Source organism: Perca fluviatilis, chromosome 18, assembly GCF_010015445.1.
Source record: "Perca fluviatilis chromosome 18, GENO_Pfluv_1.0, whole genome shotgun sequence".
Lineage (NCBI taxonomy): Eukaryota > Metazoa > Chordata > Actinopteri > Perciformes > Percidae > Perca > Perca fluviatilis.
Window position 1 is genome coordinate 27,579,529 of NC_053129.1, and position 12,555 is coordinate 27,592,083.

At 40.0% G+C, this 12,555-nt stretch overlaps 1 protein-coding gene across 1 annotated transcript; it reads right to left on the reverse strand.

The window, feature by feature from the left end:
* Nucleotides 1-4,626: 4,626 nt before the first annotated feature.
* On the reverse strand, nt 4,627-12,254 carry arv1 (ARV1 homolog, fatty acid homeostasis modulator). The gene is made up of 5 exons (XM_039781505.1): nt 12,076-12,254; nt 11,727-11,846; nt 11,080-11,233; nt 9,785-10,009; nt 4,627-5,628 (listed from the first exon to the last, which is right to left on the reverse strand). The coding sequence occupies exons 1-5, from the start codon at nt 12,169-12,171 to the stop codon at nt 5,501-5,503; spliced, it is 723 nt and encodes a 240-aa protein (XP_039637439.1). The 5' UTR covers nt 12,172-12,254; the 3' UTR covers nt 4,627-5,500.
* Between the last annotated feature and the right edge of the window lie 301 nt (nt 12,255-12,555).

Sequence of the window (12,555 nt, forward strand, 5' to 3'; positions counted from 1 at the left end):
TCCATCGTTTTATGAGTACATAACCTATATGTACTAGTGTAGACGTTTGGTATCATTTCGGGCATTATTAGTGGGGTCATTTACGAGATACAAACGTGGGTCCATTAGCCCCTGCACTAAGCTATTCAGCTGATAACGCTACTCTACGCTAACTCTCCCAATGTTCGACCCAGGTGAAAAAAGCTTCTGGGGGGGTGTTTGGCTCGAGGTCATGGTGCAAAGGACCCTAGGGTGAAATTACTCCGAACCATCACTTTAAAGCTATAGTGCGTAGTTTCTGTCGCCCCCATGAGGAACTCTAAGTAATGACAACAATTCTGTTGTGCGTCCACATGATACAAGCCTTCCGTGAACGCGCTTCATCCCCACCCGTCCTCCACGCAGTTGCTAGTAGCCAAGGAGGACAAAATCCAAGGAGGATTAAAAAAAACATGATGGACTCTTCAGAAGAGGTAATTATCTTCACTAGAGTTTCTGCGCGCACAAGTCGCCGGACGCCACAATCTTCTGAACATAGCCATACTGAGAAATCCAGAGAGAGTTGTGTGCAGCTGATAGTCTTAATAAGCTTTGTAGCAACTCATTTGGCAATGGCTTGAATGTAACGGACGTTCATTAATATCAAAAAGTTACGCACTAAAGCTTTAAAATCTACTTTATACTCTTACTATTTACTATTACTAATACTGTACTATTATATTTCACCTTTCAGATCAGATTATGCTGCATATTGACCACCTTCTTTCTTTTTGTGAATAGATAATGAATAATTGGATGAAAAGTTACATCGCCTATGAGCTTCGGTCTGTAATTATAGTAGTAAGTAAAATAAAGGATTTTGTACCAGGAGGGTAAATTGACTCGAGGTTGGATTTACCCTCGAGCTTCAGCTCCTTGGCTTCCTCACTGGTCCAGACTGTTAAGTGGCTGTGAGGTGACTGCTGTTACCGTAATCTGATTAGTCAGATTAAACCACTGCATGCCACGGTAATTGACCGGCACTTTCCAGATTCCACTTTTAGAAACTCCATCAGGGGTTTGTTCACAAAAGACTTCAAACCCTGTGTCAACGAGTTATACAAACACAACATGTGTTCATTTCAAGCTTAATTCCATTTTTGTGCGTCAATTTAATTATAAAAAGAAGATCTGAAGAAAAAACAGGTAGGCAAGACAAATTCAAATTGGGTATCCGTGCCTAATAGACCTCAGGAAAGTCTGCCGTAAGCTTTGATTTAATTGACAAATTCTGCATTTTGCACAGTGTTTTTTAACGTTAGAACTAATACACATAGGTTAATGACATTTTGAATTAAAACGAAAAGACACAGAGCACAAATTGTACAACTGAGTTCCGAACTGGACTGCTCTTTCTGCCGTCATTCTGCTGGGAGGATCTGTGACAACACCGGTTCATCTCCTGCAGAATAAGATGTTTCGCTCAAGCTGATTGTGACATTTAAAAGCTTACACACACATTTAAAGCTTAAAAGGATCCAGACTGGGTTGCTCTCCACGGAGACTGGAGCACAGATCCGCCCAGGGTGAGGACACCTAACAAAACATTCCTCAATCGTGTGCTGTCTCCTCAACTATTCACAGGCCTGTAATAACATGTGGCATGTGCAGACGCAATACACTCACACATGCACAAAAGCAAATCACGTACACATCTACGATGTTAAATCACAAATATTTTATTTTAGCTAGACATACTTTTATATATCACAGTTCCGAGCACATACTGCAGCGTTCATCTTCAGTGTGTTTCTCTGCAACTCTTCTATCACAGAAGTATAAGTCCCTGCCAAACTTCAGGGCTTGTCTATGACAGAAAGGCACATATATTTTAACATTATTTCTTTTGGAAAATTGGCAAGACAAATTAAAATTTCAATTGCATATGACAGAATATTTAGGATATTTTCTGACATGAATCTTAATTTTTTTTACATAGGACTTTTGTGCAACACACATATTCTGAAGGCCACGACAAAACTTTTCCTCCATGAATAAAATGACACCTTCAGGTCATTTGAAAAGGTACAGTATTTAATTTAATGGAGCCAAACATAGACTACCATCTTAAAGGGATAGTTTTTTAAACTGGGGTTTCATGAGGTAGTCAGTGTTTAAGTGCCCATATTAGGCTCATTTCAGGTTCATAATTTTATTTTGAGGTTGTACCAGAATAGGTTTACATGGTTTAATTTTCAAAAAACACCATATTTATGTTGTACTGCACATTGCTGCAGCTCCTCTTTTCACCCTGTGTATTCAGGTCTCTGTTTTAGCTACAGAGTGAGACATTGCACTTCTATCCCATCTTTGTTGGGAGGCGCACATGCGCAGTAGCTAGGTAAGGATCACATCAGCTAGCTGTTTGTTTCTACAACTTCAGTTACTACAAGGCAGGATTAACCGGGAGCCTTCTTCTAAATGAGGGCGCACTTCCAACTTTGCGTGGAATACCTGCAGAACAGGGACATGGAAGTAGTTCTTTTGTAGTTTATGGTGAACTAGTGTGTGTTGTAGCAGTGTTTTGCCTTTGAGAACGAGCTAGCATGCTACGGTTAGCCACCTCGTCTCGGCTACTGACGTAGAAAGCCCTGCAGGTTTTGAACAGCTCACCCGGAGACTGAAGACAGAAGACATTCAGAAACCCGTATCTCACTCAAAACAGCATGGATGTTTTTTTTCCAAGTTTGTATGTGTATGGAAGCACCAGAGACACAAAATAACACCCCAAATCCCAGAAAAAGTGATTTTGTCATAATATGGGCACTTCAACCTATAGATGGTGGTCGACACGTGCCCAGCAGGTGGACTTTAGCCACCTGAACAAATCAATATCGGTTTATAAGTACGCTATATTTATAATATTTTCACCGCTTTATCTTGCCATCAGACAGCCCTTTCCGACGGGGGAATTTAAGCCATTATATCAATCTGTGCTCTCTTCAAAACCACCAGACTCCTTTGACAAAAACAATCCTTTTACCTCGCAAAACACGGGAGATGCTGATGTACCGCTGCGTCGATCGGTTAGTTTGTGTTATTTTCTGAGTTTAGAGTTTTAAAGGGTTATTTCGGATTTAGATTCAGATATATGAACTAACTGGCTTTTACAGTGTATTTTTTTTTGTCAATTTATAGTATTTAAAGTGCCACTTTACAAAAAAACAACCAATCAGACTTTATAGTAAAAGCGGATGAGTAATGTCTCGTCCTATCTCTTTGATAAAGATTTTTTTAAAATACAACAAAAACAGGGACATGAAGGACAAGACACAATTGTAAGAAATAAAAACATTTGCAGTGATACGGGATAGAACAGATATTTGTTAATGGTAAATATACCAAGGTGTAGCCTTGAAACTATAGCCCTAAAAACACTGAATGTCCATCACATTATCTGTGATCTTTGAGAGAATATGTTTAAATCTCGTGGGGCGAGTCTTCTGCCAGCAGATGGTTTTGTTCAGGAAGGATTCAGCCTGGCCTCTCGTCACGTGTCCGGCTTCGCAGCCGTTCATAACAATCACACGGCTCCTGCAAAGACTCCCGGTTTCGGCTGTTCCTTTACTATACTGTAGGTATACAGTGCAGTGGATAAACTGCCCTCATTCCACAGACACTCGGTCTGCTTTGGACGTTTGCTTTACTGATTGACCGTTGCTCCGTTTACAAATGCATTCCAGTTACAGCGGTGGTTTTGGGACGTTTACCCACTGCTGCTAGTTTGCTGGTTTCACATTAATGATTTAAAATCAGATGTCTGGCGAGATACCTGCTGCAGTTTGGTGTTTGGTGGATTTTACTAAAAGTTCTGCAAGACCTGCAACAAATAAATGGCTGATCCTGACTTAAGAATGTCATTAGTTCCTGTGGTGAGTTGGAGTGCCAAATGATGACAAAAGTAAAGAATACAGGAGGAAAACGTACACTAGAAATTATTTTGCTAATTCATAATGGGTTTGTCATGAGAATCGTCAGATTTAAAAATGTCTAATGAACGATTCATTGTGGATTCATTGATTAGTTGACTGCCAGAAAATTAATCTGCAACAGTTTTGATATTCAAATAATAATTTTAAAGGTGCCGTAGGTAGGACTGCGAAGATCCCGGACCTAGACAAAAAATTTGAACATCGACAACTTTTCAGTCCCTCCCCCCTTTCTGCTAAAGCCCCAAACTGTCTCCTAAGCCACTCCCCCCACAAGGGAGAATGGATGCGTGTGCAGGAGCAGTGATTGACACGCAGTTAGACACCCCCCCTGGCCCTGATTGGTGCATCTGAACAGGGAGCGGTGGAGTTTTGCAAATCACTCTACAGGCTGTAGGTGGTGCCAGAGGAACCAGACTTTTTTTTTTAATTACTTGCTTCATGTAGTTCTACTGGAATGTAGGGTCAGTTTCAGCAAATATGACAGAAAGTTAGTTTTATAAGGCTAACCTACTGCACATTACGTCAATTATCAAGCAAAAATGCCAAGTATTATCTGGTTCCAACTTCTCAGATGTGAGGATTTCTGCTTTTATGCGTTTCGTATAATTGTTTCATATTAAATTACATATTTTAGGGTTTGGGACTGATGGTCAGACAAAACAAGCAATTAGAAAACAATGTTTCACTATTTAGAATTTATTTTTAAAAAACTTAGTTGCAGCCCCAAAACAAAATATTGGTTACTGACAGCAAAAATCCAAACCTGGGCAAACTCGAGCTTTAACATGAGTTGCCCTTCTTCTAACACACTGACACATATAAGGATGTCAATTCTGTCTGCTTTATTTATCAACTTATTCTCATTTTACCCTGTGTGTATTTCTGTATGTGTGTGAGTGTTTCTATACTGTTTTTGTGTGTGTGTGTGTGTGTGTGTGTGTGTGTGTGTGTGTGTGTGTGTGTGTGTGTGTGTGTGTGTGTGTGTGTGTGTGTGTGTGTGTGTGTGGTGCGTGAAGGGTAAGCATTTCACCAATGAGCCAAAGAATGTGAAGAGTGTTGCCTGGGTCCTGTCCAAACAGAGCAGTAGTTGTTGTGAAATTACAACCTCAGGGTCTGTGTTTGTGTCAATTGTAGAGTGGCTCTGAGAAACAGTGGTTTAGATCAGGAGACGTTCCCATGCGTTAGCTCCTCTCTGTATGTCTGTCTGTCTCAATAAAGTATCCAAATCAAAATCTCACTTGAATCTTGAGCTTATTGTCCACTTTAAAACTAAAATGAAAAACAGGAGGGCCAACGCCACCTCCTTGACATCCCTCCAAAATGAAGATGGATCTTTTTCTCTATAAAGAGTGCAGAAAAAAATAATAACAATGTCTCTTCTGCTGCTTTGTGTCTCCGTTTGACAACTGGCTTTGAGCAGCATAAACACTTCAAAACATGTCCTTCTCCTTCTCCATTCCCATGTGTAGAGGGTTCATTAAAACCTGCCTCTTTCTGGCACAGGTCGGCATCCACGATCGCTTGTTTATCCCGGAGATAACTGACATTTGTCATTCAAATGTCAACATGTCCTGGATGCTCCATGGAAGCTTTCTACAGGCCTGAGCCACGCAGGTCTCTGACAGCAGGCCTAAACACACGGCCATCAATGAAAAACGTCTACTGCTGTTCAGGATCACTGGAGGGGAGAGAGAAGTAAGGAAAATTATGAATACACACTTTTTGTTTTCATGTCAAAGTCAAAGTATATTTATTGTTCCTTACAGGGAAATTGGTTTGCAGCAAGGATTCATTGACAATCTGTGCGAATTTGCGGTCTACAGACAACAGTTTGATACTGTAGCGACTTCTTTGTAATCTCCATAAGCCGCCGAGAGGCTGAGTCAGGGAACAATCACCTGTATGACGCGCCGTTTGAATTATCTAGATCCACTCCGAGATATGCTTTCGAGGATTTATTGTTCATTTGAAAGTCGGAAAAAAAACCATTAATAAACAAAATCCAGTTGCCTGAAAAATACTGCAAAAAGATAAACGTAAACGTGGAAAAACTTGCGGTCAACAGAAAATGCAAAAACCCCAGCTCACCCCCTCTCTAGCCTCCGCCATGCAGGTGTCCAGGTGTATAAATAGACTGATTGGGAGACCAACCCCCATGAAGTCCTACGTTACGCAATAGGTGAAAACTATAAACCATAAACAAACATAATATACATGGCTCCTATAGATACTATCTACCATTTAACATGAGAATGGCAGCAGTAACGAAGAACCTTCTCTTGGTCCTCATAACTGGCACTCTGAAACCACGACAACGAGGGCAACAGTTAAAACTGTTAATTTATGTACATCTTGGGGGGCCTGGGTAGCTCACCTGTACAGAGGCTCAGTCCTTGCTGCAGCGGCCGTGGGTTCAATTCCAACCTGCGGCCCTTTGCTGCATGTCATTCCCCCTCCCTGTCCCCTTTTCATGTCTAAGTTGTCCTATGAAATAAAGGCCTAAAAAAATAAATAAATCTGAAGTCATGCAGAGAATGTGTAATCCAAAAAAGTCTCAACATACAGTATCTTGTGTGAAGTCCAGTTTTTAACCTAACAAACCATCACCAAGTGTGGTGCAATTTCCAGAAATACCAGTTGGAAATACCAAATTCCCAACATGGCATCATGACTTTGCGTAAACATACACGCCACTTTCCTAAAGCCAAATGGCGTGTTATCTGTACGCATTTTGGGCTATCCACGTGTATGTCTACGCTCGATACAGCGGATGTAAACATACACGTCTTATCGGAGAACGTACCGTACTATCGTGAGAAAAAAAAAGGTTGGGTTTAGGAAAAGAACATTGGGAAAGGCTTTAGTCCTTTCATACTACTCGCTATGGTAGTAGTATATAAAAAGCGATTATGCGTCTTGATAACACGCAAAAACGGCATACGAATTGGCGTGTCATACATACGCCACTTTATGAGATCAGTCTGAAATTCCAGTAAGACGAAACAAGGGGAAAACTTGGGCCACATAAAGGCCACTCCCAGGTCACGGGTTAGGGGCCGAGAAGTTCTATTCGGCCATTCTCTATTACGTTCAAGTATGAATTCATGACTGTCTCTAGAAGTTGAGGGAGTCGAAGCAGCTGCATGATAAGGAAGTGTTGTGTTTCGGGACCGTCTCCTTGGAAGGTCAACAGAAACAGGCTAAAGGGCCCCACACAAACCTTACAAACACACAACGACAAACACATACATCAACAGATAGGCTATTCCCCAGAGAGAGATAGCTTGGACTGAGGTATTTGCAAAAGAAGAAAGATTTATGTTATGGTGCCATTAAATATTTTGGCATAACCCAAACTTGCCTTTGCCAACATCATAAATGCCTCTTTGAAAAAAATACAGAGTGCCTCAGAGTTGGGACTACATCATGTGACACTACATCATGGTTGAACTGTACTGCCTTATCCGAAATCTCATCTATCGACAATTCATTAAATGCTGCTGTGTAAGTCATCAAAGTCTTCCGAACCTTCTTCCCGTATCCAAAGTTAAGCTGCTCCTGAGTTTTCCCTAACACCAAGCGATGTCCTTCCAACTGGTATGTACAGTAGAAACAAGTGGCAGTATGACATCAAACGGACTCCAAAGAAAGCAGTAATGTGTGGTTATGTGGTTGGACTTGGCATCAGACACATTTGTTGTTTGTTCTTTATGAATATGATGTACAGAATTTCCTCATCAGAGCAGCAGACCAGAAATGACTCAACAACATCCCATTGTTTGCTGCTCACAGGCGAGCTGCCAAATACAATGATCAGATTTATGTTTCCAGAGCTGCTGCTGAAGAAATAATTACACAACATAAGAAAAATGGACTAAAACCATTCTGTTATGTAATGTGTTTATTTTCAGTGTCGGGGGGGGGGGCAGCAGGGGGGGTCTGGTGTTTTAACCTAATGTCTCACATGGGGCCAACCTATACACCTTCAAATCAAAAGGTTACTCCTAATTTCTCTCAAGTTGATGGTATAGTATTGGGTCAGTATTGGGTGCATTAGATTAATCTACTATAGTGATAATGTGTTTCTTTTTTTACAGATGTCGGCATTTTTAAACAAATATGAGCCTCATTGGTCACTCAATATTAGAAATCATTGCAATCTGATGTGGGAGCATTTTATTCCACAGTGTGTACAATCTGCCTAAAAGATGATATTTTCATGTGACTTTTCTTCATTACAGTTTTAATGTCCAAGCTGTTTTAAATGATCCACAGTAATGAGAAAACCATTTATGGAGAAGCTCTAATATACATTAAGTTTAATATATTGAATATTGGTACAACATATCAATCTTAATCCAAAATTATTACTCTTTTAAAAGCTCCCATAGCTGCTAGATTTGTATCTTCATGTTTAAACAAGATTACATTAGTATTATATTGATTTTTTTTTATATAAACATTGTCACATTTTGGTCAACAAATCAAATAACTACTATATACAAAAAATACACACAAATCAAATGTATATTCCTACATTAATATGCACTATGATCAAATTTACGAGCAAGTAGTTAATAAGAGTCCCTTCAGAGCTGCGTCACTTTCAACAGTCAGCGTTGTCCCTGAGTTTAAGCCTGGACAGTCTGGAGGGGGTCCAATTAAAGCGATTGGGAATCTTAAATTGGATTATTCTAATTATAAAAGTCTCTTGATAGGATTAACAGACATTTTGACCAGATGATGGGTGGCTGGGGGGAGTTTTTTTTATTCATGAATGTCTGCATCACATTTCATGGCAAAATGCCCAATAACTTTTAAAGTATTTCAATAAAATAAAAAAATAAAAACCTCAGTTTGGTGGAAGAGACAAAGTCAAGAGATCACCAAAGTCAGTACGGTTTCATCATGCGGGAAACATGAATATCTGCTCAAAATTTTATGGCCGACTGACACCTCTAGAGCCAAGCCGAGAGCATGTTTTCATAGGGACTATTTTCTCAGTAGAAAGTCGTTCCAGAGACATCCACTCACAGTGAGTATGTAGATTATCCAGAGAAAAGGGGCCATTGTTATTGGAAACAGATGTTGCTGCTGACTTTAAATACATTTTTTCCAACGCTGTGAGCTGCACAAACTAAGTTCCATTCACTTCCACTGTATTGGGTAACAGGCATAAATCTCAGAAGTGTGTATCTAAAAACCTGGGCAAGTAAAACCAAAACTACCTGCCTGGCTCGATAACACCAGAGGTAAGTGAGGTTAGAGCTGTAACAATTCAAAATGTTGCTGCACAATTAATTGTCTCAGAAACAATTATGATTATATTATGATTATCATAAAAAAATAATTCTAACTGTATCCCCCCCGTTGTCATTTGTGTTGCTCTGAACATGTTTAGGGTCAAGTGCCAACAACTAGCAATAAAAAAAATAATACAAATATATAGTCCGACCAATAATCACTTATATAATTAGAATTTGGCATATCTAAACAAAATCTCCACTTACCAGTCATACCCCTTAGGACCTTAGGTAAGGTTAGCAATTTGTCGCGGTTAGACAAAGAAAACTGTGATTATTTAAAAGAATTGACAATTAGACAATTATGTAATAATTGTTACAGGCTTAAGTGAGGTCATTTTGCCTGAAGAAGACCCAGTAGGGTCGAAATGTTGCATTTATATTAAATATGGGAGTTTAAAGCAGGACATTACATTTTTTTCGTTTTAAGTACTTTCATTTGTCCTGCACCTGCCAGAAGGTGGGATGTGCACACAATTACTTTTATACACTAAGTGAGGTAATACCTTCCAAACAGATCAGTTCTCCTACCTCTGATAGCCTGCGAGTTTGAGGTGAGCACAAACAGTTTGATGAGGCCCAGACAGAGCGGCGAGTAGTCGTGCTCCCAGATGACAGCAGGGATGAGGAGGACCTTTCCGTAGCAGGAGAGCAGCAGGGCTCTGAGGAGCAGGCTGAGCTCGGGGGTCCCACCCTGCAGACCACCCGCCACCACCCAGAGGAAACACAGCACGCCGCCGCAGAACGCTGACAGCTCTACACCAACAACAGACAGACATGTCAGACACAGACGTATTTAATGAGGAGTTACTTTTTCAGCACAAAAGCCGTCGGATACTGATGAAACTGTAGTATCAGCAACATTCAGTCTGTAAAGAGCGACATTAGTTGTAGAAATGGAAATAGTCAAGTAAAGTACAAGTACTTCAGAATTGTACTTAAATACTGTACATGAGTAAATACTCTGTTACATTCCAGCACTGACTGTAACAATCTATGTGTTCCCAGTAGATAGATGGCTCTGGTGCTCCATGTTAACTCTCTAGGGCTGCAACTAACAATTTTTTTCATTGTCGATTAATCTATCGATTATTCGATTAGTTGTTTGGTCTGTAAAATGTCAGAAAGTGGTTAAAAATGTCGATCAGTGTTTCCCAAAGCCCAAGATGACGTCTTCAAATGTCTATGTTTTGTCCAGAACTCAAAGATATTCAGTTTATTGTCATTAGGGCTGGGTATCGATTCAAAAATATTCCCACCAGTAACAATACAATACCGTGACTTTGATATTGGTTCCTAAACAATTTTTTCTATACCAATTTTATAAAACAAAAATAAATTACAACATTACAGCACAAATCTTTTTATTTATTTTTCAGCTCCTACTAAGAGAACCCCATCTTTGTGCGTAACGTAGAGTTTTTCCTGAATGCCTCTGCTATGTGTAACCTTAGACAGCCAATCACAGACATTATTAGATCTCGGTAGAAGCATGCTGCATGCTTATTGGCTGACTAACACTGACGAGATTTACTCCTTAGTATTGAAATTAGGTATTGCCTGACGAGGCATTTTTCAATACTCGATACTTTAGACGCAATTTGGTCAGTGCCTAAAAAGTAGTGAATTCTGTACCCAGCCCTAACTGTCATAGAGGGGTGAAGAAACTAGAAAATATTTACATTTAAGAAACTGGAATTTTAAACTCAAACAGATAAATCGATTAATCCTCGCAGCTCTATAACACTCTGGCATACGCTACGGCAGTGATACAAACAGTATTGCTCTAACAGATGTATAATGGAGGACTGGTTTTATCATCTTACCGAGGGCGGCCAATCCAAACATGCTGTAGAACTCCCATTCCTTGGTGTACCTGATGATGTCAGCGGGGTCGCTGCTCTGCTCGGAGCCATGGAGCAGAGACCACCGGAGGTAAGCCTCACACAGCAGGCAGAACACACACAACTTCCAGTGGATCTGGAGAAGTGGAGGGGAAGATAACACACACATGAAGTATACCTGAGCAACAATGATGGCAATAGCATTCAGATCTTTCATTAAGTAAAAGTACTAATACCACCCTGTGGAAATACTACACCACAAGTAAAAGTCAAGCATTCAAAACATCACTATCAGCCAAATGTAGTTAAATTATCAAAAGTAAAAGTGCAGTAAAGTTTCCCTGTCAGTTATTTACTATTATAAAGGATGCTTTTACTTACTGCTGCATTAATGTGTATGTTGCATTTTCCTGCCGTATACGTATGTTTAAGGTTGTGCTTAACTATGACAGCATCATTATATGAACAATACCATGCATGAAGAAAGCAATCTCCTGTAAGTGGAGCATCACACCACTTTTGATAACTTATGTGTCCATCAGAACAGGCTATGTTATAATACCACGTTTACATCTATTATTGTTTTGAGCACATGTGCAAGGGAGTTCAAATAGTTGGATGTTACTTACATTCAAGCTTGTATTGAACAAAATGTGTCTGAACGCCTGCGTCTTGCACAAAATGGCATCAATCAGGATGATAACTGGGTCATATTCAATGTACTTGTCCACTGGCTTTTGGCACGACTCCTGGACAGACACACACACACACACACACACACACACACACAAAACACACACACACACAGTAAATAAACAAAGTAAATAATGTGTCAGCCCTGTATAGCTTAGCTTTAGAAAGGAGTAATAACAGCTCTATGTTAGCTGTATCATATTTGAGGCAAACCATGTTAGCTAGCATCTTCATCATAAACAGTTACCGAACAATTAAAATGCAAGAGGTCAATAGTCAACGCACACATATGGTTAGCTTCAGGATCCCGTTAGTGTAATCTCTGTGTAACTCCGGTGCTTTTTCGTTACATTCAACACACCTAAAGTCATATTTCCCCATTATTTTCCCTGTACACTGCTAACTACCATAGACAGCTAACTACAAAACTAGCATTGACATTCAATCAAAGCGGAAACCAGACAGTTCCATACAGTTTTGCCTTCAAAATAAAAGTGCAGATTTCTTTGTAGGGTTCAGAAACCGGTTTATTGGTAGGAGGGTCTGGCAAAGAGAGACTAATAAACCTAATAGGTTTTCACATACAATGCTTTTTCCTTGGTGTTGATATAATTAAGTCCTTTATCTGTCAAGTGCATTTACAGTAATAGGAATATGTGTGTTCTGCATTTAACTCATCCTGACTAATTGGAGCTGCTGGGCAGCCAGAGTGTAATGCCAGTGAATGGTAGTGCCAGTGCCTATCAAGGGCGATGATGGCAGAAG

What these genes read in the sequence shown, in the direction of transcription:
- arv1 (XM_039781505.1), bottom strand. Translation starts at nt 12,171, where the DNA reads ATGGGGAAATATGACTTTAGGTGTGTTGAATGTAACGAAAAAGCACCG. An exon ending in TCCTGAAGCTAACCATATGT is followed by an intron (nt 11,847 to 12,075) that starts GTGCGTTGACTA and finishes GTGTCTGTCCAG; the next exon opens with GAGTCGTGCCAAAAGCCAGT. An exon ending in TGTTCAATACAAGCTTGAAT is followed by an intron (nt 11,234 to 11,726) that starts GTAAGTAACATC and finishes CCACTTCTCCAG; the next exon opens with ATCCACTGGAAGTTGTGTGT.